The following is a 26193-nucleotide window of genomic DNA, read 5'->3' as shown; positions in this document are numbered from 1 at the left end:
AAAAATTATGAGAAAAAAATACAAAGAATGAGTAGTCAGTTCTACAAGGAATATGAATGTATATAGTATAGTATATGCACCAGGAACTGTAGACTAAGGATCCAGCATCTGCATTTAAATTCCATTTTATTGTAAATCCATAAAAACACAAGATCAGTAGTACAAAAATTACAGTAATCATAGCAGAAGTGACAGAATCATGGCAGAAGTGACAGTCTCATATCTTTTATGTGAGATTGTCCAGTCTCATTATTTGATTTTCTATTTATTCAGGAACCATCAAGTTTGGAGGTAAATTTGGCCATGAACATGGAAGCAAAGAAGAACATGGAAGGATTGATATTAAGATTACAGAAGAAAATAAGGGCACTTCCCATGAAGATAACTCAGAAGAACACAAAGGTCATTATTGCTTACATGTATCGGGGTTATAGTACACACCTAGACAGTCAATGAATAAGCTTTTGAAATTCTAGGCATTGTGTTACTGAGCATGGTTTAAATGTGGGAATTATATATTCATCAATTCATTATCACATTTATACAGGAATTAAATTTGGAGGCAAATTTGGTCATGGGCATGAAAGCAAGGAACTACATGGAAATATTGATATTAAAATAAAAGGAGAAACAAAGGAATCATCTCTAGGAGAAAACTCTGAAGAAAAGAAAGGTATTCATACAGTCATGTGACGGACTCTAGAGAGAATATTGTAGAGGAGTTGTAGAGAATTTTTGTGCTGAAAAACTCAGCTTATACTCAAGTATATACGGTAACATTTATTTGTTTTTGCATACATCTAAACTATACAACAATATACAAAATCCCCCATCACCCCTATCATTAGTAAACAGCTTAATATTATTAACCCCTTACCTCTCCTCTTGTGTTCCGCGTTGCCCAGGCCATTTTTCAGTTTTTTTATGTCAGTGGCACATGTATTTATGAAGTGTCTGCACCAGTGTCTGCTGCTCCTTAAAATTCTGCATCTAAAGGAGTGTTCCAGTGCCGATTGGAACCAAGGGCTACATTTACTACAGCGAGTCAACAGAGCACATACCTGTTAAACAGAGTGCACCTCACGCATGATTTGCGTGTGCAGGGTGTGCAACATTATTGAAACCGTGCGCCAGTCTTGAATAATCTGGTGCACTCTGCACATTAGTGAGGCACATAGTGCAGTTTGCATCACTATTGATAAATCTGGCCCAATCTGGGGCAGATTTACTTACCCGATCCATGCGTGAGCCAGCGTTGCGTTCTCTGCGGTGGATTTGGGTCCGGCCGGGATTCACTAAGGTAGTTCCTCCGACGTCCACTAGGTGGCGCTGCTGCGCTGAAGTCCACCGAGGCCCGCCGGAATGCACTGAAGTTCACCGGCCTATACCTGGTGAAGGTAAGCGCGAGTCCCACAACACTTTTTTTTTTAAATGCAGCGGTTTTTCTGAATCCGTTGGGTTTTCGTTCGGCCACGCCCCCCGATTTCCGTCGCGTGCATGCCAGCGCCGATGCACCACAATCCGATCCCGGGGCAATACAGGGAAAATCGGCGAAATCAGAAATATTCGGGTAACACGTCAGGAAAACGCGAATCGGCCCTTAGTAAATGACCCCCAATGTCTTCTACAATATTAGGTTTCATGTATCCTACTAGTTCACTTTTATTAACCCTTTTAACGCAGCATATTTAAAATGTGTCGTTTTTCCTAATAAAAAGTTTAAATTTTTATTAGGAAATTTTTATTTGGAAATTTATTTTAATTTTAGATTTTTTTAGACTGTAAATTTTATTTATACACACTAGGGTTTCAAAAAGCAATTTGTTTCCAATTACTGTAATATTTTATTTGATGGATGACTTTTAGTTTTTGGTCGTACTGGATAAAAACCATTATAACTTTATAGCCTGGCTTGTAATGGGTGTGGAGCTCCAAAATGTGCCCGATTTAAATTTCTTTTAGGTGATTTATGTGTAGCGTTTTTTTTCCCAGATTTTATGGTTTCTTTTTTTATTAAACTTTATTTTTTTCTCTACATTTGACTTTGCCCCACAAGGGGATACTGACTGAGATCATTTGATCTCTGATATAAAGAAGTATACAGGCCACTTATAAGGCCAGGTAGATTACTATCACATGCAGCCCCGGGGTCCTTCACTGGATCCTGGGTGCTGTGCGATACCATCGGCTCCCTCTGATAGCAGTTGCAGGGAACTGATGTGTGTCATCCTCTTAGACACTGTATGTAGATTCCTTCTTAACCAACCCTCTCCAAAAGGAAAGAATATATACACAGTAATATATATTTGTGTACGAAAAAAAAAGAAACAAATACTTGGTTTTCTCTCAATTTTCAAATTAAAACAATTGTTTATACACTTAAGAACCTTCCCCAAAACTTAAATCAATTTGTGGTTCCAGAACATGCCTTTTGACATTATGCTACACCTATTTTTAGGACCTTCTAAGGACTTTTTTTATTATGTCTGATTTTAAAGAACATATAATGAAAAGGGGATGTGCTTTCATTTCTACCTATTTATAATTTCTACCTATCTATTCAGGATCCATCAAGTTCGGAAGTAAATTTGGCCATGGAAGCCAAGAACATGGAAAGATTGGCATTAAACTAAAGGGCGGAAACGGGGACTCATCTGAAGAGGATAATTCCAAAGAACACAAAGGTTATTATGCATGCAACGCCATGTTGTATCATATTTGTATTTTGGAATGATCTCTACCTCAATTTCCTGGGACTGCTCTTTTCCCACAATAATGCAGAATGCAGTGTGTGGAATTCACACTCTTCTCATAAGAATAATCTTGAGCAACACTTTCCCTAACTGAAGCTGTGATCACTATATAAAGGTTGAGATTTATCACTACCTTTCTTCTAAATGCAAATTTTTGCTGAGACCTTTTTGCACACTTTTTTGTGACTTTTTACTGTGGATTATTTTTTTACGCCTTGACTGTACCTTGTTTCCCAAATGTTCAATGCGACTTTTCACTCATATATCATTTTTTTGGCTTATTTTTGCGACTATTTAAGGGCAAATCTGTACCTGGTCCAGGGCAGGTAACAATTAAGGATTTTTTCGAATTATTTCACACACTTTAAATATTAAAATTTTGCCAAGTAACCAGTTTTTTTTTAATTCAGAATTTTTTGCATTTACATGTTTTATTAAATGGATTGGTTACTTCTAAGGGTAAGGTCACATGTAGTGTTTTAATTGCACTTTAATCACATTTTGAAACCAATTAGAACAGCTGAGGAGAGGGGATTTGCATTATTACATTACTGTTAACATTTGCGCTTACAAAACACAATATAAACACAATGTTAACTCATGTGTTTACATTGTCTTTACTATGCATTTTGTAAATGCAAATGTTAACAGTAATGTAATTAGGCGAATCAACTCTCCTCAGCTGTTGTAATAGGTTGTGAAAACGCTATAAAAAAGCAACGTGTGACCGCACCCTTAACACCACGTGTGATCGCAGCCTCATATGTCATCATCTCCCTGGGGTGTGACTAGAGTGTTTAAAAATGCAGGATACAGCCTCAAATCCCAAATTAACAGTAGTGTCTACTACATTTGCAAGAAAAAGTTTCAAAAAGAAACCAAAATTTGTGCGTGCCAGGATAGGAAAAACTGAACATGTATCACAAGTAAAAAAACAGGATCATACAAATGCTAGATAGCATTGACCTGTCTAACTTTACCACCTTGAAAAAAATTCATGCTAAAAAATATTTAAAAAGTTAATTTTAGACAGCAATGTAAAAATGCAGTACAAAAAAAATCTAAAATCTGGGATTTAAAATGCTTTATTTAGAAACATCAAAAAGGAAAAAAAATGGACAAAACTGCTGATTGCAATTCACCTGCCAATGAATCTTGAGGCAGCAATATGCAGACAATATAGCCAAAAGCATTATAAAAAGAAAGGGGGAGATTTATCAGACAGCCGTCTGGGAGATTTTTTTACTCAAAAATGTGCGACTTTTTAACAAAAAGGTTGCATCCTCCAGAACAGGGAGTAATGTTAGACTATCAGGTACAGTTGCAGTTTAACAAGAATAATACAAATAAGACTACAAAAATAGACAAAAAATTAACTAATTAAAATTCTAATTTAACTAATTTAACTTCTATTACTAAAAAACCTTACCTGGCTGATACATTTTAAGTTTCCCTGTGCTTACCAGCCGCTTGTACAGTTTCATTATTTCCTTTTCTCTTATTCAGGAACCATCAAGTTTGGAGGTAAATTTGGCCATGAACATGAAAGCAAAGAACATGGAAGTGTTAATATTAAAATAAACAGGAAGTCATCGGAGGAAGTCAAAGGTAGCGAATGTGGATGTCTGTGTGCATATTTGAGGGCCTCGGTTAAGGAGTTTAGGATTGTATTTGGCACATTAAACACACTTCAACATGTGCCAACAGTTAAATAAAAAAGAAAAAATAGTGCACATAGTAACTACATCTGTCTGGTGTTATATTTTTCTAAGTATTCTAAGAGAAGATGTTTGTAGGCAGTTTATAGCTGCCACTTGTAGGCAGTTGTGCTTTGGAAGTATGGAAACATAATCATTAGGATCTAAAATTTGGGTTAAAAATATATTTTCTGTATTTTTCCCAAGTGTTTACCTTCTGTACTTATCTATATTTTTTTGCAGGAGCTATCAAGTTTGGAGGTAAATTTGGTAATGGACATGGAAGCAAAGAGGAACATGGAAAGATTGGTATTAAAATAAAGGGAGGAAACAAAGATTCATCTGAGGAAGATGATTCCAAAGAGAATAAAGGTATTAAGTTACTATTTGATTGGGAATGTAATTTTTAACTAGTGACAGCTTCCAATTCCATTCTGAATATTTCCACTACTTTATAAAACTTTATTTCACATTACCTATCTCCCTGCCAACAGTGTGTGATAAGGCCTGGCAGAATGGGGGAGGGGAGGCAGGCGACAGCAGCCTGTGTGCCTGTGTGTAACTAAGATTTAGGACACACCTTGGAGTTGACTTCATGTAAATTTGTAAAGCCTTTTGTGTAAAATGTGGATTATTTTAAGGCTTCATTTAACAAAGCAGTTTCATTTTGATTAATATTTTCAATATAATAATAGAATAGTATTGAATATTTACCATTAAACCTATTTTGATTTACCTTTAAAAGAAGACTATGAAAAGTCATCATTTGAAGATGTAGACTTGGACATTGGCACTGTTCCCACTTATAGTCCTGAATTCACAATAGAACCGATGATCATCCCCCAGACTGCTCATTTGTTGTTTCAAGGTCATAGGGTGACAGAAGGCTTAGCGAGTAAGTTCATGCACAATAGAAATCAAAACACTATACTGGCATACAACTAACTATTGATAATAGACAGCAGTGTATGGTCACTTAAATTTCAAAGTAGAGTTAGAGGTTATGAGTTCTTGTATGAAACTCTTATGAAAACATTGAGATAATTTATCAAAACTTCATAAAGTTTTACATTAGGCTTATAGAAGGTGTCTAACTACAAATCCTCATAAAATATACAACATTTATTATACATGTATATTAGTGGTCCCTAACTAATATAAATTTAAAGGGGTTGTCAAATTTAATATAAATGTGATTTTCATGTCATGTAATTTTCCAATATTTTAATTCTTCACAGTGTTCCAGATACCTGCTTTTTGTCTGTTTTCTGTCATTCAACAGGAAGCTTCATTGTTAACTACCTGTGGATACAGACTGGCCCATGGATGGCACAACAGGTGCATGGCTCATTATATCACACAGCTCTGATTACTATCTGTGATATAACAACCTGTGCACCTATGCAACATCACATGACCATGGACCAGTGTTTACCCACAGGAAGTAAGCAGTGAAGCTTCCTGCTGAATGAAAGCAAGCAGAGATTAAAAAAAACTGTAAATAATTAATTCACAAAGTATATTGAAAAATTGTATAACTTTTCATTGCGCAAAAATATCAATTATTTGCTGGAATTTGCTTAAAGTGGACAGCCCCTTTAACCAGTACAACAATCTGTATTCAATTTATGTAATTTAATCTTAATGGTATCAATAGTTTTAAAGTGAATCTATAGAAAATTTAGAAATAATGTTAGCTTCATATTTTCCATTTTTATATACTTCAGCAGAAAAACCAGTAATCCAAGGTCAACCCAAAGAGCAACCTGAGGAACCAGTGAGCCCCCCTGATGAACCAGCACAGCCTGAGGAACCATTGCCCCCCCTTGTCTCTGAGACACCAGATGAACCTGTGGAACCAGTAAACCCTACTGAGTCAGTGCAGCCTGAGGAACCAGTGAACCCCCCTGATGAACCAGCACAGCCTGAGGAACCAGTGGTCCCCCTTGCTCCTGAGACACCAGATGAACCTGTTGAACCAGAGAACCCCACTGAACCAGCACAGCCTGAGGAACCATTGAACCCCCCTGATGAACTACCACAGCCTGAGGAACCAGTGGTCCCCCTTGCCCCTGAGACACCAGGTGAACCTGAGGAACCAGAGAACCCCACTGAACCAGCACAGCCTGAGGAACCAGTGAACCCCCCTGATGAACCAGCACAGCCCGAGGAACCAGTGCCCCCTCTTGCCCCTGAGACACCAGTTGTACCAGTCAAACCAGTGCAGCCTGAGGAACCAGTGCAGCCTCTGGAACCAGTGAACACCCCTGATGAACCAGCGCAGCCTGAGGGACCAGTGATCCCCCTTGCCCCTGAGACACCTGCAGTACCTGTTAAACTAGTGCAGCCTGAGGAACAAGTGAACCCCCCTGATGAACCTGAGGCAGTGCCACTCATGTCATCAGGACAATCTTGCACATTCAACAAAGATTCTGTACCTCATGGAAAATCTGTAGAACTTGACTGTGTTACCTGGTATGTAAAATCTCTTTCTCTCTCTCTCTTATATATACATATACACATACACATTACTTATGCTTAACCTAGACTACTGTTTCACACTTTCTGCACTGCTGCTCATGTTCAATCTGTCAATTTGTATACAACGGAGATCAGTTCTCATATGTAACTAAAACTGCCATACGTACCTAAAACGCCTCCACCCTGCTGCCTGCAGGTCCCAGTGCAGCAGCAGGGTGGCAAAAATTAGATTAGACGTGTGAAGTAATCAGAAATACAGCTGTTATCGCTGACCAGCTCAGGGACCTGTGATAAAACATAAAGATTAGTCTGACCTGGCAGACTTTTCTCCTATAGTGAATACGACTTGCCCAAAGTGACGTGAATGGAGCCAAAGTGGCGGAGAAGGCATTGTAGTAGTTTGCCAGTTAGGTTACTAAGCATATTTTTTGGCAACTAATTGGAAAGTGCAGGTCTATCTATCTATCTATCTATCTATCTATCTATCTATCTATCTATCTATCTATCTATCGATAGTCCTGGTTGGGGCTTCAGATACCCACCTACGTTACACACAAGCTGTCTTACTCATTGACTATAGTAACCAATCAAAACTCAGAGCTCATATTAATGATGATTTGGCAAAATATAAACTGAGCTAAGATTGGTTGCTAAAAGCTGAGCTGTGATTGGTTGCATACTGCCACAACCAGCAGACATTGGCTCCTGTATATAGTGGAAAGTGAAAACCTAGTCAAAACCCAGTCTGTGATTACACATACATTCAGCTTTATATATAAGATTATCTGTATATTTTGTATTGTCTGTCATTTTGAGTACTCTATTGTCTAATTGTGACTAAATGTGATAATGTTTTCAACTTTTTAGTGTCTGCAATAATGGTGATTTGACTTGTGTGAAAAATCTGAATTGCTCAGGTAATTATTGATACATTTCAAAGCACCAACCTCAACTCCATACTCAATTCCCAGTATCAATTTATCATCTCCGAGTTCTATAGTGTCCAGTAAACCCATTACAGATGAAGTATGTTTAGAAGCAGCACATCTCTTTAACTCACATACTTTGTTTGAGCATTAAAATGTGTTGGCTTGCAATTGACTCCTATGCATACATACTACTGGTGGTGTTTTTATAAGCTGTGTATTTTAAAGAGATGTACCAGACCTAACCTTCTATATTAAAGAATATGTCAATAATAAACATTGAATACTAAAGTATATAAGGTCCCCTCACAACTATTACCCTCATTAAGTGCATTGTCACTTATGCAGCCACTAGGGAATTGTAAGATTTCTTTACCCCAACAAACAGATATTGCATAGGTCTGGTTTATCTCCATATGATCATAGATTTGTTATTTTACACAGTAAATACTATATACCAGTGATGGCGAACCTTTTAGAGCCAGAGTGCCCAAATTTCAACCAAAAGCCACTTATTTATTGCAAAGTGCCAGCACAGAAATTTAAGCAGTAATTTATTTCTCCTTGTTCTTTGACAACTTTCAATCGTTCAGCCTCCTAAAGACACCAACGCAGTTGAAAGGAGGAGGGCAAATTCACCTATCATTGTAGGAAGGTTCTGCAGGAAGATTCTTTGAGTCCTGTGTGGTGAACTTCATTCTGGGGTGATGGCCTGGGTGCCCACAGAGAGGGCTCCGAGTGCCGCCTCTGGCACCAGTGCCATAGGTTCGCCACCACTGCTATATACTATAGGTTTGTTAAAATATGATTTTGACAGTATTTGTTTTGTGCATCATGTATTACAGGAGTCTGTTCAGTGACTGGTTTCCAGATGATTCGCACTTTTGATGGGACATTGTATGAAACTCCTGGTGACTGCAGTTACATTTTGGTCAAGACCCCAGCCTTCAAAATCACCTTAAACAATAAGCTCTGTTCTGAGTTAGGCAGCGGCAAATATGTAAGTGTTCAATACCTATGGTAACACATTAAGACCCAAACCTTAATATATTTACTTACTTATTTTGCTTCTCCATTTTAGGATGAACGTGCAGTTTGTATTGAATCTGTTGAAATCTACATCCCATCAAAAGCCAACTTAAAACTTAATTATGATGGAACAATCTTGTCCCAAGAAGAAGCCACAGCTCTTCCTTATTCCCTTTTAGGTATGAAATATAGCCATTACATGTCATTTTCATTTTAACACCATGCCACAAGCAAGTTCTTCAGATGAAGATCTTTTCTAATGATGGGAAAACCTAAGTGGACACTAGTTTCATTGACCCTTAAAGCACTAGAATTTGTGATATCAGGATCACGACATGAACAACAAAGTTAATAGATGGCTTATCTTTTTTTCTAGAAACTATCACTGTCTTGAGAAGTTCCTCCACATTCCTGGATGTTGTGAGTCCATTGTTCAATCTACAGTTTGACTTTACACTTAACCGCCTATATGTTATCCTTGATGCCAGCAACAAAGGTCAAACCAGTGGCTTGTGTGGTACTTATAATGACAATCGTAATGATGATTACAGGTAAGTTTGTTTCACAGTACCCAGTTAGTAATATCTTAATCTATTACTGTATATACATGTAATAAAAGTTCCTTGGGAAAGAGCAATGAAAGCAACAGAAATTTTCTCGGTTTTACTTCTTTATTATTTTTGGGCAAGGATTGAATGAACCTTCTAAGTCACTTCACAAGTCAGGAGAGGGTGACACAGGGACGTTTTTATTCCCACTCCTGATACTGGGCCCTAGGCATGAAATAGTTTACTGTATAAACAAGCAATACTGGACATACCCTCAGTTCACTCTATGTGCGAAACCAATGGCATATGGCAATAGCATGTATTCTATGAATCCGTTATTGGCTATAAACCAGACCATTCCTTGCCACCTACTAGAGAAAATACTCTGCAAGCATGATGGATAGAATAAAAAATATATAAAACATAGCTTTTACTTGTACTGTAATCAATTAAAAATCCATGTTCGCGGGCCTTATTCCATAAAACATTATAGCATTACATTATGTTTATCCAAAGACTATACACTATATACAGAAAATGGAAGGATCTCACCCATTCCAGATAATATTGGATTGGAACCAGACCCATTGCAGGAAAGAGACACTTCAGATAGCTAGGGTCCTGGTAGATGGAAGGATAAGTTACCTGGGACTGTCTTTGTCAGGACAGGAGCAATTATATGTGGGAGCTATGGCTACGAATTACAGAGACTTATAGAGACTTTATGTATCTACATCTATTGTTCCTGCATTAACATCTATCTAACAAAAGTGTAGTGGTAATGCTATAAACGTTTTATGGAATAAGGCCCTCAAACATAGAGGGATTTTTAATTAATTACAAGTAAAAGCTACTTTTTATATATTATTATTAATATTATTATACTATTTTTGTATCCATCATGCTTGCAGTGAAATAGTGCACTGGTTTTGTTGGAAGATTACCCTTATACTAAGGAGTAAATGGGTAGTGCAAAGATCATTCTTTTGAGAAAGTAGTTCATATGTAATTAAACAGTATAGTAAGTAAAACAGTAAGATGGATTAAAATGTCAAATCAGTAATACCAATAAACAAAAATTACATTGAACTGTTGTTAAAAATAGAAATTTTATGTCAATACTACATGTGAACTGTTTTGTATTCTTGTGTGCATTGTAGAAGCTCAAATGATATTACAGAGACTGTATCAAGCTTTTTCAGCAACTCTTGGAAGGCAATACCTCAGTGTTCAGAGTTTGAAAAAGGATTGGAAGACAAAGGTAATTAGGAATTTTGAAAATGATTGTTTCATAATTTTTTTCCCATTATTACATATAAGATGGAATATTTTGCAATCTTGAAGGCCCCAGATATAGTAATGTCTAGGGAGCTGTAATGTACAGTACTGCTTTGAATGCCTGCATACTGTAGAAGACAGTTTATACAAGGAGAATAACAATAATCATCCCACTTACCCACTTATTGTAACAACTGCCTGGGAGAATAGCCCCCCCTACCACAGACAATTCCTGGAACTCCAGAAATTGCTCTGGTTGATTTATTGTAAAAGAAAACCCTGTATTTAAGAACATATCTAAAGAAAAAACATAGTAATGATTGGACCTGTTTTAGTTTAGGTGCCTGAACATGAACACCCATGGGTAACACATATGATTTGTGTTGGCACTGGTTACAGGTGTTAACCCTGCCAAAGGCATCACTATTTTTCCTATGATTGGTGGTGGCTATGTTCTCATCATTTAAAGTGTAAACACCTGTGATCAGAACTGCTATTTTTTTTTGTGTTCAGTTTTGAATGTTGAACCCAAACGCCGAGCCTGAACATGAACCTATGGCTAAACTCCAAGTTCGGGCTTGGAGACCTTAACCCACAATTTTCACAATGTTCTGCTGGACCCTACCTAAATATAAACATACATATAAGAAACAGAAGCCAGAATAGGCTTACTTAACCCATGCACAGCCCATATAAGGACAGAGATTGTGGTAGACTTTTCGTGAAGGTTAAAATCTTGAGGGATAAAATATATTAGAGAGGCATCAAATGTACAAAAATTAATCCAAGGATCCAAGATTTTCCATGTTTCTAATCAAGAGTGACCATAAGTTCCCATGCACACAAATGTTTGCAGTCCGTGGATAATATCAAAATATGATCCATGTGCATGAGCCCTTAGTAATAAATAAGGGTTAGTATGGACCAAAAAGGCATAAGATCATCCTTGAGTATTTGATGCCTGTCCTAAAATTTTGTAAAAAGTCAGGAGATTCAGAAGTATTGGTCAATTCTTATCCTGATAACATATGGCCATACAAATTTCATCTTCAAAAATTTAGGACCAATTCTTGCTGAGTCATGTGTAATTTAATAATTTCATTCAGTGAATAAGCCGACCTAAGTATTAGCCGAGAACCCTAATTTTAACACAAAAAACTGGAAAGTCCTATTGACTTGAATATAAGCCGAGGGTGGGAAATGCATTGGTCCCAGCCCCCCAGTATATAGCCTGCCTGTCCCTGTAGTATATTGCCTGCCAGCCCCCTGTAGTATATAGCCTGCCAGCCCCTGTAGTATATAGCCAGCCAGCCCCTGTAGTAAATAGCCTGCCAGCCCCTTGTAACATATAGCCTGCCAGCCCCTGTAGAATATAGTCAGCCAGCCCCTGTAGTATATAGCCTGCCAGCCCCTGTAGTATATAGTCTGCCAGCCCCTGTAGTATATAGTCTTCCAGCCCCTATAGTATATAGCCTGCCAGCCCCCTCTAGTATATAGCCTGCCAGCCCCCTCTAGTATATATCCTGCCAGCCCCCTCTAGTATAAAGCCTGCCGACCCCCTCTAGTATATAGCCTGCCGGCCCTCAGTAGTATATAGCCTGCCAGCCCCTCTAGTATATAGCATGCAAGCCACTGTAGTATATATCCTGCCAGCCCCCTGTAGTGTATAGCCTGCCAGCCCCTGTAGTGTATAGCCTGCTAGCCCCCTAGTATATAGCCTGCAGCCGCTGCCCCCAATATAATGTCTGTAGGAAAAAAAAAATTGTACAGGCCTTCCGACGCCCTCCGGCAGGTCCTCTTCTGTCCATCACGGCTCCGGCATCGGGTCTGTGTCTCCGGGGTCCGTCGCAGTCATCGTGATGTCAGCCACACACTAACATTCTAATGTGTGCACCGACATCCACACATTATGTACATTATGTTTTTTTTTTCTTGACTCGAGTATAAGCCGAATTAGGCTTTTTCAGCTCTTAAAGCATTGTGCAAAGGAATCTTCACTCCATCTGGTGATTTGGCAAAAAGCATTTTTGCATTTGAACTGTGTCTTTGCTTCATCTTCATGGCTGTTCGTTATGGATGGGTGGTCCTTTTAAAAGTATGTAACTTTTCAGTAACATAAATTCAGTACAACTAAGTAAATATCAAGTCATAAACGATTGATGTATTAGAATAGTGCATTGAACTTGAGCATCTGTGCTTATCTAGTAACATGAAAAACAATATATTAAAATTAATGTTCCCCCTATTATAAATGTGCCAACTCCCATAAATTTGACCAATTTCTGTTTTCTCTATCAGATAAAAAAGTGAATGCTGAATTGACCTGTGGTGATGCCCTTGAAAGCTCAATCTTTGAAGACTGTGCTCTCCTCATTGACATCCATTCCTACAAGGTTTCTTGCGCCAACAGTGTTTACAACAATGAAGAAATTGGACTCTGTTCAGCTCTGGCAGACTATGCTTATCGCTGTGCCCGGTCAGGAATATTTGTTGCAGTCAGTTCATCATTTTCAGACTGCAGTAAGTGAAAAGGAATAATAGAAACATTTACTTTACAGATTTATGGTCTATTGCTGTCAGACAGTGTACATATAGCGCATACACATACAGTGCATACAAACTTTTGTTCTTGGGAGATAAGCTATTTTAGTAGTGCCTCTTTATTCACAGACATGTAATTTTGGTCAGTTGTGCATATGTATGAGTCTGGCCGACAGCTATTTCATGAGAATGGGTGCAATTAATACTACATCTTAGTGCCATGAATTAACACCACCACCTAATTTGCCTACTAAGGCCTATTTTTGTCTCAAATGGTCTCAAAAGCCACTTAATCTTCTCATCCATTTTAGCTATTCAGCTGAACTACTTGCTGGACATAGCAAAAAAGTTTTGATAGCCGTGATTCAAACCATGTTCCCTAAGGCAATATTTTGGCACAAATGTAGCCTAGATGTTGGTCAGTTACATGTCTTATATTCTAAAAGAAGATGGCCATGATGGGGATTAGTGTTAATTTACACTTTGACTAGGTATGAATCCTATAGAAGGTGCATTTAGAAGAACCCTTGAAGACATGCAGGGTCCACTACAGATTTTCCTCACTTCCTGTGACATGAACGATTTGAACCAATGCTCGCCCTTTCCACATGCATTGCAAAAATTATTTGAGAGTCATGTTGGTCTTCTAACTTTCTATATATTTATATATACTTATTTAATACATATTTTATCTATATATTTAAAAATAAAAACCCTTAATCGCCATTTCTTTAAATTTTACTTTTAGGTCCAGTTTGTGAAGGGGATATGACTTCTATTACAGAAGAAACATTCTCACAACAGGATTGTGCCGAATTCTCTTCCAAACTCCTGAAAATTACATCTTCTATCCCACTTAATGAAGCTTGTATCTGTCCACCTGACCTCTACTATGATGCTTCTATAAATGCATGTGTATCTGGGTAAGGACATGTGAATGTCTAAGCATTAACTTGATGTATTAAAAATATTTTTTAAAAATTGGAAAACATTTGTATTTTATTTGTATTCTAACTTGTCTCTCTCTTGCAGAAATTCTTGTCCTTGCTACAACAATAACCGTTTGTACAAATTAGGAGAGATTATAACTCAAGCCAATGGACAAACATGGTAAGGAATCGATTTACTAACCACTGTGAGTAATTAAGATTGGTACAACAGATCGTATATATTAAGAATGGAAGCTAGTACAATATAAATTAGTATTATAGCTGTGTTTGTTTGCAAAAATAATTTAAGTCTTTTATAGTAGACTGTTAACTTTCAGCTACAAATTGCCAGTATTTTTGGAGTCACCAATAGAAATGGTTGTAAGCATTTGAAATGTTTCATTTGTTCTGCATTTCAGCCCTTGTGAGAGATTATTGCAATGTGGGGACATAGAAGAGCCACCGATTGGTAAGTCACACACAGTTTAGCTTTCTGTACTTTGTAAGTGATAACAATTTTTGTCATGAATCTCCCATATTGAGAGTAACTTCTTTGTTTTGTTATTCTGACAGATATAGAAGTATGCTCAGACAATGAAGTATATTCAGATTGTTTAATTGGGACTGGAAAGTCCTGTGAGCCTTCTTGTAGCAGCTTGGCTATATTCGACCAAGGATGCACCCTGGACTGCAAGCCAGGATGTGTCTGTAAATCTGGGTAAGCAAAATTTAGTGTTTAGGAATTTAATGTTACCTTCAAATATATAGTAGGACAGAATTATTCAAATGTATGGGATTGCTATAAAGAGTTAGTGAATAAATTAATGTATATTATTTGTATATTTATACAAAAATGTTGTTGCATTTGGATAACCTGTTGGGATTTTAAAGACATCATAGATTAAGTTTAGAGATGAGCGAGTATACTCATCCGAGCTTGATGCTCGTTCGAGTATTAAGGTACTCGAAACGGCTCGTTGCTCGGACGAGTTTTCCCCTGCTCGAGATCGAGCATTTAATTAAACAAACACAGTGAAGAACAATGAAGAATAGAATAAAAACAGTGAACACAGGATCATTTAAGTGAAAAACACAGTGAAGAATAGATTACAGATGTTCGGCACATCTGCTTACTTGTCGGAAGATACACGCGGAACGGCAGCAGGGAGACATCGCGCACCAGGGAGACATCGGGCGCAGCAAAGACACATCGGGCGCAGCAGAGACACATCGGGCGCAGCAGAGACACATCGGGCGCAGCAGAGACACATCGGGCAGCAGGGAGACATCGGGCGCAGCAGGGAGACATCGCGCGCAGCACGGAGACATCGCGCGCAGCAGGGAGACATCGGGCAGCAGGGAGACTTCAGTGGAAGAAGAGGAGTGGATCCCGGGACAGCGTATCTCCCGACAAGTTAGCAGATGTGCCGAACATCTGCAATCTATTCTTCACTGTGTTTTTCACTTAAATGATCCTATGTTCACTGTTTTTATTCTATTCTTCACTGTTCTTCACATCTGCTAACTTGTCGGGAGATAATATACGCGCGGAACAGTGAAGAATAGATTGCAGATGTTTGTATACATCTGCTATCTTATCAGAAGACATTCTTTTTCAATTAAATAACACATTTTATTACCGAACCATGGTCCCTTTGAAAAATGCTCGAGTCTCCCATTGACTTCAATGGGGCTCGTTATTCGAGACGAGCACTCGAGCATCTGGAAAAGTTTGTCTCGAATAACGAGCACCCGAGCATTTTAGTGCTCGCTCATCTCTAATTAAGTTCTTAAATGTTCACTAACTCTTAATCAATCTTATATAAATGAATAATTGAAGTGAATCCAATAAACTTGTAATGTATCTTATTAGAGAAACGTGTTTTATCTTTATATGCGTTTTTATCCTCCACTTTACCCTCTTAATCTGTTTTTCAATTAAATCTCTGCTGAATTTGATTTCACTAGCAAGATGGAAAAAAGATCACTTAGGTGTCATATTAAATAGAATATAGAGTCAATGGTTTCTTGGAGACAGATGCAAAATTACAGATTGAAAGAGCTGGAAAAGCATTATAAAGAATACCATAATGTATCTATTTTCACTAATAGCTAGACGGCCCACTTTCAGAAAGGGATTAATATTGACAAATGTGACTATGCTTTCAACATAACAGTAACTTGTATAATCTAATTAATTTCTAGCACTTTTGGAGGACACATGATTTATTAAATATGCTTTGCTTATCTTTCCAAATGTTTTAGTCTTTTGAGGAACAGTGAAGGAAACTGTGTACCATTAAATGAATGCCCTTGTAGCCATGGACTTGAGATTTATAACCCAGGAGAAACGTTTGCCATGGACTGTAACACTTGGTAAGTTATTTCAGAAACCAACTTGTCTAGAACTTACAAATACAATGCTGGACATGGAACAGATCAATTATTATTTATATATAATCCCATCAAAATTCTATTAATACTAATGCTCTTAAAATTTTAGGAATTTTAAGTTTGGTCTTTTATAATGATGTTTTTAATTTTTATTATAGCACATGTGAAAATGGCAAGTTTTCATGTACTGATAACCCATGCAACAAAGTGTGTAATGCTTATGCTGGATCACAATTCTTCCTCTTCGACAATGTCTGGAAAACATTTTCTATAAGACAATGTGCAATTGTGCTTGTTGAGGTTTGTATTACAAATTGTGATTTTTTTTTTTGTTTAAGAAATAGACTAAGAATTGGCAGGTTTTGGATAGTGGTATCCCTTAACCACTGTATGACTGGTACATGGCAGAATACACAATACCTACAGATGTTCTTCATACAGCACCTCAACCATTATATAAAATCGGAACAGATTGGGGCACATTTACTAAGGGCTTCACTTTTCTTATAGACTTTGCACGTTGTTTTAGGTGAAAACAGCTTGCAAAGGTATTTAAGAAGAATTGTGTTGCATGCAACCCTTTTGTGGTGCAGCTACTCTAGCCACCATGTGACGCAAATTAATGAATTCTTAATGAATCAGTTACACCCAGCATTACACACGGGTAGAGCACTTTTAGTGAAGTTTCCGACTTTCTTAGTACAGGCGGACCCCTACTTAAGAACACCTGACTTACAGACAACCCATAGTTACAGACAGACCCCTCTGACCTCTGGTGAAGCTTTCTGAATGCTTTACTATAGTCCCAGACTGCAATAATCAGCTGTAAGGTGTCTGTAATGAAGCTTTATTGATAATCCTTGGTCCCAAAAATGTTTAACCTCCAATTTTCACTGGGGCCAAAAATGTTTTTGTCTGGATCTACAATTATAAAATATACAGTTTCGACTTACAAACAAATTCAACTTAAGAACAGACCTCCGGACCCTATATTGTACATGACCCGGGGACTGCCTGTAAATGTACCCCATTATTTAACAAATCTAGAACGTAAAAAAGAAAGGCAGCACCAGGGGTGAATGTAACCTTTTGGCTTATCTGAGGCAAACTATACAAAAAACTCCATCCAATAGAAATATATAATTTTATTTTTTAGTTTGTTGTCCATGCAGTATATCCCAATCATGCTGGTATCTGGTATGAATAGATGTAATTGCATGCCAATCAGGCACAGCAAAGTGAAATACACACATTTGCCTACAGAACTGTGTTTTTAGCATAGTCACTGCAGAGATCTCTATGAGATACCCAGCAACTCTTGCCGGCTCAATTATAGAGATATTTCATGTGTCAGTGTCAGTGTTCATACTCTTCATTTGCCCTAGATTTTGAAAAAAATCTTCGTTGTCTATTTCCATATAAATATTTTAAATATATATACTTTAAATATTTTGAGTGACTGAGGTGACCTCTAGATGCAGTTGTCTAGCCAACCAATATTGTTACTCCCTGGGCTGTTTACAGTCAGCCCAATAACAGGACCCTGGGATGTTTACAGTCCATGTTTAAGAAACCACTGCTGAAAATAAAATTTTCAATTAATGTATAATGTTGAACCCTAGGAATAGATCTTATTGGTGGGCCTTATGTATCCCAGTCCAACACTGATATCCATAATGTCCACACCTCATATAGGTAGACACAATAATAATATAACAGTATAATGCTGCTGTTTTGATTACATTGTTTCTTTTTATTTTTCCTTCTAGTCTCGCCCAAATGAAAGCCCATTCTTTAAAGTTGTCATGCAAAATGCTCCAAATGAAGCCATGGGAGGAGCACTGCTTAAGAAGAATATCTATATTGGATTTGGAGGAATAAGCGTACTGCTGAGTGAATTTGACACCTCAGTGGTAAGGATTGGACAGAGCTAAGTAATAAGAAGGGTTTTTGAATTGTTTGAAAGAGAGCAAATTGAAATTCATTATATAAATTTTGGAGATCTGTGTCAAAAAATCAATAAGTCATAGAAAAAAAAATGTATGCCCCCAAATTTTGTAAAGTCTCCAAATAGAATTAGTACAATTTTTTTTTTACATTACCATGCTTGACTATGTATTAGTTTACAGAGTGCATCAAAAAATGTTTGTTTGATGTCCCTTACGTGCAGGCAGTTGATCCAGGCAGCACAACTCAATTTAGAACTTACCGATCTGGATTTTATGAGGTGGTCCACTTCCTGGAGGGTCTTGCTGTGTACTACGACCAACATCTAGATGTTATCATTCAACTGGAACCAAAACTTCAGGTAAATTACTACATTTATAAACTAGATACTAAATGTAACTCCTTGATCTATTTAGATTTTACACAAGCAAACATGCACAAAAAAACTCACTACTTTAGTGTACCTGTTGTACTGCATGAAATTATGGCCTAAGAGCAATTCTGCCTATTTTACATATTACAATAAGTTCATTCATAGCTCCTGTCCATAAAGAATAGTAATTATGTTTATCTGTTTGGATCCAGGGAAAAGTTCAAGGTATGTGCGGTGATGCTGATGGAACTACTACTTCCGAAATGTCCATAAGTAATATGGCTCAGTATGCCTCCCAGTATCTGGTTGGCGAGGTAGGTGACCATTCCCACACAGATATAATCTTAAACAAACAAACATACATAGCTTCACATTATTTAAAAAACATGTTTTAAAAACCCTTTTTTTCCTTTTTGATCAGTGTCCTGATGATAAGTCAACTCCACCTCCTCCTACTGATAACAACAAGAAGTTTGTTGAAAAACAATGCAGTCTACTTAGAAGCTATGAGTTTTCGGAATGTCATACAGTGGTAGGACTTTCATCTAAAACTTTATTGTTTTCCATGTTTTTTCAACAATGATATCACTGGTTTAAAGGGGATCAGCCAATAAACAAGTTGGAAACCATGCTAGCCATGTATAGTAAATGTCACTTATCAGTTTTCAATTTAGAGAAGGACAACATGCACGAATTATAAAATACTATATATTCTGTCCTTGTACTGATTATGTTTTTCCAAAAAGGTGAATGTGGAACCTTATTACTTGGCTTGTGTTGAGGAAACTGAAGCCTGCAGAGAGGGTGAAAGCTGTCTATGTTACTGTACATCCCTAGCAGCATATGCCCGTGCCTGTTGCCGTAAGGGTGTTACCATTGAATGGAGAGGCCCTGACACCTGCCGTAAGTTTATTTTCTAAAATGCTTATTGTGTTGCCTATAAAGTTGGATTTATAATTTTTTAATTTTGTTTTATTGCAGCATCACCTTGCGAATATTACAACAGAGGTAAGATAAAGATTACTGAACACAGGTCTAAGTGATCTACATTTTAATTATTGTTTTGGCTTACGTTTGCTGCCATTTTTTCCTTTTAAGATGCTGGAGAAGGTCCATACCGCTTGGTTATGATGAACAGCAAGACCTTAGTGGTTGACTATGATACAAAGACTGTGTCATTGGAAACTGTTGATGGCCCTGGGATCTTAAAGGCTAGCTTCATGGTTACCCCAAGCCTTTATGTGGACCAACAGAGTATGTAAAAAACACACTTAAACACAGACATATGACCTCAGCTATCATACACACCATTTCATATACAGTTTGGGTAGACAAACTGAAAATCCTTTGGCTTTTTTTTAGATGGAAGAAAACTAATCTCTTTGGAGTCTGCAGAACACCACAACTTTTTCATAGTGCAGAATGATGATGGAAGCTTAAGTCTGAAAAAGTGGCAACAAAGTGTAGAGTTCCGTCAAAGAGCCACTTTTATTTTGAGACCAAGCCGTTGGGTAAAAGGCTTCAATGCCCTGGAATCCTATTTATCACGAGGACAGTATCTTTCCATTAGTGATAAAGGATTGGTTATGTCAAAAGTTAAATCAGTAAACATGCTGCAGATGAGCTTCCAACTGATTGGTAAGAACTCCCTACCATTCTAGTTCCTTATTGTTATGTTATTTTGTTAAAGTTGTTGGCTAAACATTGATTATTAATTTTCAGAGGAAAGTTTTGGTCTACCATCTTTTTCTATATGTACCTGGAAATACAGAGCATGTGGAAACCCATGCATTCCAACATGTCAAGATCCTCTCGGTACAAAGTGCACACTAACTCTCAAGTAAGTCTTCTCTGCCATAAATCATTATTATGAAAAATGTGTTATCAGAAAGTCAATTACATTAAGAGACTTTACTGATGGGTCTAGTAATCTGCATGTTATGTAGGGTCGGGGAACAACCAGACAAAGACGGTGGTCTGTGAGACTAAACCCTCTTCCCAGCTGTCCCTACCTAATTGCCCTCCCTACCATGAGCAATAGGAGACAACTGGTCATTGTTCCCTTCCTGGTCATTGTTAACATGGTGACAAAACCAAAACTATAGAATACAAACAGATATGGATAGTTGTCAAATATGGGTCATAACCAAGAGAACATTGCAGTACAAAATTGGTAGGCAAATGGATAGTAAAGGAATACACCATTGTTTAGACTAGCAAAGACTGAACAAAACAAGTGACACTTATCAGCCCATCCTCAGTCATACTTTCTAGAGAGGATGGCACAGTCTCAGATATAACACTACATGGTAAATATTACATTTACTGTTGTCATGGAAATGATGCACTGCCTCGTCACATGACTTGGGGCTAGACTGCCCGTGTTAATTTAGCCCCCTCAACTTGCACCTTATACCTTATACAGTTCTCACACTCCAATTATGCATATTTGCTGTCGCCACTTATTGAATTTACACTGGGACCAATAAGTATCCTACTCTACATCCACTCTTGCCTCTATAGCAGTCCCTTGTTACACTACTAGACATACACACTCAACACTCTAGCAGTCACACAGCTAATCGCACTTTACAAGGCTATGAGTTCTCAGAGCATACAGGGACCAAAATTAAAGTGAAAGCTTGAATACAAAATAGGTGTTTAGTGCTTCCAAAAAGATGTTAAAACTAAAGAATTACAAAATAAAATGACACACAATACAGCAAATTTACAAATTACAGTAATTCTTGATTCCCTGGAGGTCATAGAAATATAGAACAACCCAGCTTGTATGGCAGCCTCCATAGAGTGAACACTTTTTAACTGCATCTCACAAAGTTTTATACCTATTCTATTCCATTCAGGTTTCAGCACCTCCAATTGATTCATTAGTTAATATTGTTTCTCATGGTTAGACATAGTCTTAATGAGGGGCAGAGTTCAGTTAATCAGTTTCTTTGTTTCCAAGTCCTGATGCAGGATGGAAAAGAATGACTATGTGTCTTTTGAGGTCTGCACAGACCAGTCTTCAGGTCAGAGTTTATCAAGCTGTAAAAACTCCAGGATGTGATAAAAAGCTGCCTGGACACTTCAAAAAATGTAAATTGTCATATAGTTCACAATTTTACACACAATTTTTCCATGACAACTGTTTCTACTGCTTAGTTCATGTTCAACAATCTAGTTTTTTGCTGTTTTATGTTTTTTTTTTTTTTTTAATTTTTGTATAACATATGGAAAACTGTAATTTACTACTTTTTCAGAGTTGAAGGTTGCTACCCCATGTGTGCCCCAGGAATGGTCTTTGATGAAATTACTCACCGATGTGTTCAATTAGAAGATTGTAAGTTCTTATATGTCTTCTTTTTCTACCAAAGCATCTATTGGACTTGAGTTATATGGTCTATTAAACTTATGAATTTTTCTTCCTTACAGGTATAACTCCACCAACACCAAAGGTAAAATACTGTATATGGTTTATGTTTACACAATGCATAGCCTATAATGTATGATGATATATGCTGAATATTTTCTATGATATTACATTCATTCTTTTTTTTCTTTAGCCATGTGAAAATGTTGAATGTAAAGTGGAGCAATGTGCAGATGGAGAATATTTACAGGAAGTTCCCTCAACAGACCCCTGCTGCCCACAATATGAGTGCATTCGTATGTATATCATAAGTAAACTATTTATTACATTATATGTTAATACTTAATGATTTCACTCAATGAATTAAAAATCTTATTTTGTTTTCATAGCACTTCCCACTACCACCACCACTATAATTACAATCGAGGTAATAACCTGTTATTGATAAATCTCTTGTGATTAAGACAAAGCAAAATGTATCACCAGAAATGTGCATATTATTTAAGGTTTTAAAAATTTTTAGGTAGTTTTCCACTGACCACTAGAGCAGATCAGTGATTTCTAGTGTTAAGCGGATCCACCCCAAAATGGTGGAGCTCATGCATCCCCACCATATAACTGCTGGCATACACATGCCACAGTCATTTAAATGCATTAAAAAAGATTACATCTGAGGTTAGTTCCAATATTATGAGTGTTTTTGTTGTGGGGCTCAACTTCTGACTAAAGTTCAGGTTTGAGTGTAGGTCTGGATCCTCCCCAAAATGTTGGTGTTCACACACTGTTGGAATTTAAATCCCTCTGGCGGCTTTGCAGGTGGCATTTAATGGGTTCATACCTGTCCCAGCAGTGGTGCAAAACTTGGCTGAACCAAAACCTCTTTGGTTCCGCTCATCACTACTGATGTGGCATATCCCTTAGTAGTGATGGTTCCGCTCATCACTACTGATGTGGCATATCCCTTAGACTGGATCAGCAGAGTCATCGCATAATTAATAGAGTGCAGGGGATTTAACTGGTTTATGCGAGGTGAAACTACTCATGACCTATCAATTATGTAGTGGCCCTGAAACCTTTCTTCTGGCTCAGGTTCCATGGAACAGAATAGGAGTTTGAGTCTTCTCATATACTGAATGCTATAAATCTGCATTCTACAGTCTGTAGGACAGTAGAAGTTGAAATACTGCCAAGTTTAATCATTTCCACTTACAGGATTGCATATTCTATCACACTTCACATTTACAAAAGATGCACATTCCCATAATATAGCCAATCTCAGAAATATTTTTAATTATAAAAGTGTACTTGATAAAAAAAATTAAAAGAATGTAATGAATGCATTATTTATCATTGATAGTGTTACATAGATAAAATAATTAATTCAATTATACTATAACCCCTATAATTATTGTAATGAGCCTTACCTGTTTTTTTATTCACACATTACATTTATCATCTTACCACAAGGATGGATTCATGTGCATGACTGTTTTCTGGTATAGTAGCTCCCTTGACTGATGCTAATTGGCTTACCTCATTTAATCCCTTTAAAAACACAAGATTGCCGTAAAGTTCAAATTACACATGGTGTAATACATAACCACTACTTTTCCATTTACTATTTATTTTACCTAATGTAAGTAACAACTAGTGGTCGTAGGCCCATACTTTTTACAAAACAAATCTGTGTCTCATGTGTGAGCTCAGTAGGACCAAGTACCAAGTTTTTGAACTATTGGAGTGTATACCAAATTATAAACCATTCAAACATGGTTGTTTTTTGTATTGAAGCCAAACCCTCCACTCTAAAAACATCAAAGTTAAATTATAAATGTTTATGTACTGTACTAAACATTACAAGCACAGCATATGGCCTGGCAAATATCTTGAAACACAAAATAAAATATTGGATTCTCAATAATATTTATTGAATGGAATATTCACCATTATATACCATATTAATATATTATATCCATAAATTTTAGGAACCCTGCAAAAATTACCTCTGTGAGGCACCAATGCAATGCACTATGAAAGGTGCTACTCTTGTACGACTCGATTCGGCAAATCAATGCTGCCCCCGCTATGACTGTCGTAAGTCCTATTATATATCTAATAACATCATGTTCTCTTACTCTTTGTAAGGGTATCCAAGAACTACATATTCCAACTAACTCAATTGACTGTATATTTTTCTTTTTAGAATGCCAGCTTTCCTGCGAACCTCCTCCTACTTGTAGTGATTTAAGTCCACCATTTAAAACTGAGTTCTCTGATGACTGCTGCCCAAAATATGAATGTCGTAAGTACTGATGAAAAAAGGATTCTTAATACAATCAGAGTTCAAAATCAGATGGTTCCACTAAAATTAAAAGGGATGTCCTGGATTTAAAACATATTTATATATGGCTATGGCGCTTCCGTTTTCCTGCAGTGCCATTCGTCACTGTCGGGGTCTGTTTGTTTACACAGACTATGTCCCGAGCAATGCCGCTACAGCATGAATTTGTGGGTGAGTTCAAACGTTCAGTTATTCAGTTACAGTTTTCGATGTCCAAACAAGGAGTGAAAAAAAATAGGAGGAATAGCAGCTCTCAGTGGTATTTGCTCACCCATTATAATCCATAAGCTGCTCTTGGCTTTGAAAACTGCACCTGAAAATCTGAATGTGTGAACAAAACCTCCAGGTGTAGCAGCCGTACAGGAGTAGTTGGGATGGGAGTGCCAGCCTTTTTAACCAAATAGACATCAGATAGTGAAGGACAGTGCCCCGCAGAATGGGAGCTATATAATATTCTTTTTAAAATCCCATACAACCCCTTTAATTCCATAAATTTTGTTGTTACTGACAGATGTTGAACCATCTAAAGTTCCAACCACCACAGTCAAGGTATGGTCATCATTTCTCTTCCAGTTAACTGATCAATCATGTAACTCATGATCTGAGGATCATGTCTAATGTTATTTTGTTTGTTAAAGGAATGTGAGGGTGTTACCTGCCTCCCTATTCCGAAGTGTACAGAAACTGAAATACTGGTGCAAGTTAATTCAGACAGTCATTGCTGCAATGAGTACGAATGTGGTAAGTATTTTTAATCATTATTTGATAATGAAAATAATAACAAATCACAATGTTTCATACTTAGTTTGAGTGCTCCATCAGTAGTTTATGAAAAAAAATTTAAATTGGAGGTATTACAACTGAAGTCCATGAGACATTGCTGTTGATAATGCTGCCCAATTGAAGTTTTCCCAATTATGGCTTCAATATTAGTTCTGTAGTTCATTTTTAACTATGTAAATAGCCAATTATGGATCAATCTTCTACATATCTTTGAAAGTAGAGATAAAGATATCTATTAACTTTCAGTTATATTTATCTTGCAATTACCACATAAAGTTCATTATAGTTAGAACAAAGAAATACTTCTTATAAAGCTAATGAGCGATCCATTATTGTACCTTCCTCCAATGATAATGGTATTGTGACCCTTATGAGGGTGATCACAGTACACATACAATAAGAGTCCTGTGAACTAATATTTACATATGACTAAATACTATATGAATTTTCTAATATCATAATATGTTTTCTTTTTCTTTTCAGTTCCCATCACTGTAAGTATATAACTAATTGCCATCTGTTATGTCATATACAGAATATATGATTGAATCTTGGTGCTATTAGACAATAGTTGCTTTGAATATAAGGTCTATGTATTCTTTGAAAAGTGGTAAATTGGACGAAGGTGTTAAATGTGCCAATGTTTTAAAATACAGTACCAATACGGGGCAGTTGGAAGAGTTGTGTCCTCTATTTACTTTCATAATTTTTGGACCAGAACAGATAGGGTTGTCGAACATTCCTTGTATTATATAGATAACCCATTAATTTAAACACATATTGTGAAATGCTGAGCTTCT

General features: G+C 37.0%; 1 protein-coding gene across 1 annotated transcript in view; it reads left to right on the top strand.

Moving 5' to 3' along the window:
* LOC140065945 (uncharacterized) overlaps positions 1 to 26193 on the top strand; it is a 104946-nt gene that overhangs the window by 38549 nt on the left and 40204 nt on the right. The window contains exons 34-70 of the mRNA XM_072113505.1: positions 274 to 402; positions 548 to 673; positions 2565 to 2684; positions 4260 to 4361; positions 4694 to 4822; positions 5196 to 5345; positions 6178 to 6925; positions 7799 to 7848; positions 8703 to 8857; positions 8939 to 9065; positions 9263 to 9437; positions 10595 to 10695; positions 13011 to 13232; positions 14002 to 14176; positions 14286 to 14363; positions 14602 to 14651; positions 14756 to 14900; positions 16448 to 16558; positions 16735 to 16876; positions 18346 to 18489; positions 18747 to 18884; positions 19109 to 19210; positions 19318 to 19428; positions 19643 to 19799; positions 19878 to 19904; positions 19995 to 20150; positions 20259 to 20534; positions 20619 to 20736; positions 22160 to 22239; positions 22332 to 22354; positions 22463 to 22565; positions 22659 to 22696; positions 24255 to 24363; positions 24473 to 24571; positions 25122 to 25159; positions 25249 to 25351; positions 25877 to 25887. Of these exons, the coding sequence (XP_071969606.1) occupies positions 274 to 402; positions 548 to 673; positions 2565 to 2684; positions 4260 to 4361; positions 4694 to 4822; positions 5196 to 5345; positions 6178 to 6925; positions 7799 to 7848; positions 8703 to 8857; positions 8939 to 9065; positions 9263 to 9437; positions 10595 to 10695; positions 13011 to 13232; positions 14002 to 14176; positions 14286 to 14363; positions 14602 to 14651; positions 14756 to 14900; positions 16448 to 16558; positions 16735 to 16876; positions 18346 to 18489; positions 18747 to 18884; positions 19109 to 19210; positions 19318 to 19428; positions 19643 to 19799; positions 19878 to 19904; positions 19995 to 20150; positions 20259 to 20534; positions 20619 to 20736; positions 22160 to 22239; positions 22332 to 22354; positions 22463 to 22565; positions 22659 to 22696; positions 24255 to 24363; positions 24473 to 24571; positions 25122 to 25159; positions 25249 to 25351; positions 25877 to 25887 (4868 nt within the window). The remainder of the gene's footprint in view (positions 1 to 273; positions 403 to 547; positions 674 to 2564; positions 2685 to 4259; positions 4362 to 4693; positions 4823 to 5195; positions 5346 to 6177; positions 6926 to 7798; positions 7849 to 8702; positions 8858 to 8938; positions 9066 to 9262; positions 9438 to 10594; positions 10696 to 13010; positions 13233 to 14001; positions 14177 to 14285; positions 14364 to 14601; positions 14652 to 14755; positions 14901 to 16447; positions 16559 to 16734; positions 16877 to 18345; positions 18490 to 18746; positions 18885 to 19108; positions 19211 to 19317; positions 19429 to 19642; positions 19800 to 19877; positions 19905 to 19994; positions 20151 to 20258; positions 20535 to 20618; positions 20737 to 22159; positions 22240 to 22331; positions 22355 to 22462; positions 22566 to 22658; positions 22697 to 24254; positions 24364 to 24472; positions 24572 to 25121; positions 25160 to 25248; positions 25352 to 25876; positions 25888 to 26193) is intronic.

The sequence above is a fragment of the Engystomops pustulosus genome, chromosome 6 (genome assembly GCF_040894005.1).
Source record: "Engystomops pustulosus chromosome 6, aEngPut4.maternal, whole genome shotgun sequence".
In the NCBI taxonomy this organism is placed as follows: domain Eukaryota; kingdom Metazoa; phylum Chordata; class Amphibia; order Anura; family Leptodactylidae; genus Engystomops; species Engystomops pustulosus.
This window is presented reverse-complemented; position numbering and strand designations above follow the sequence as displayed.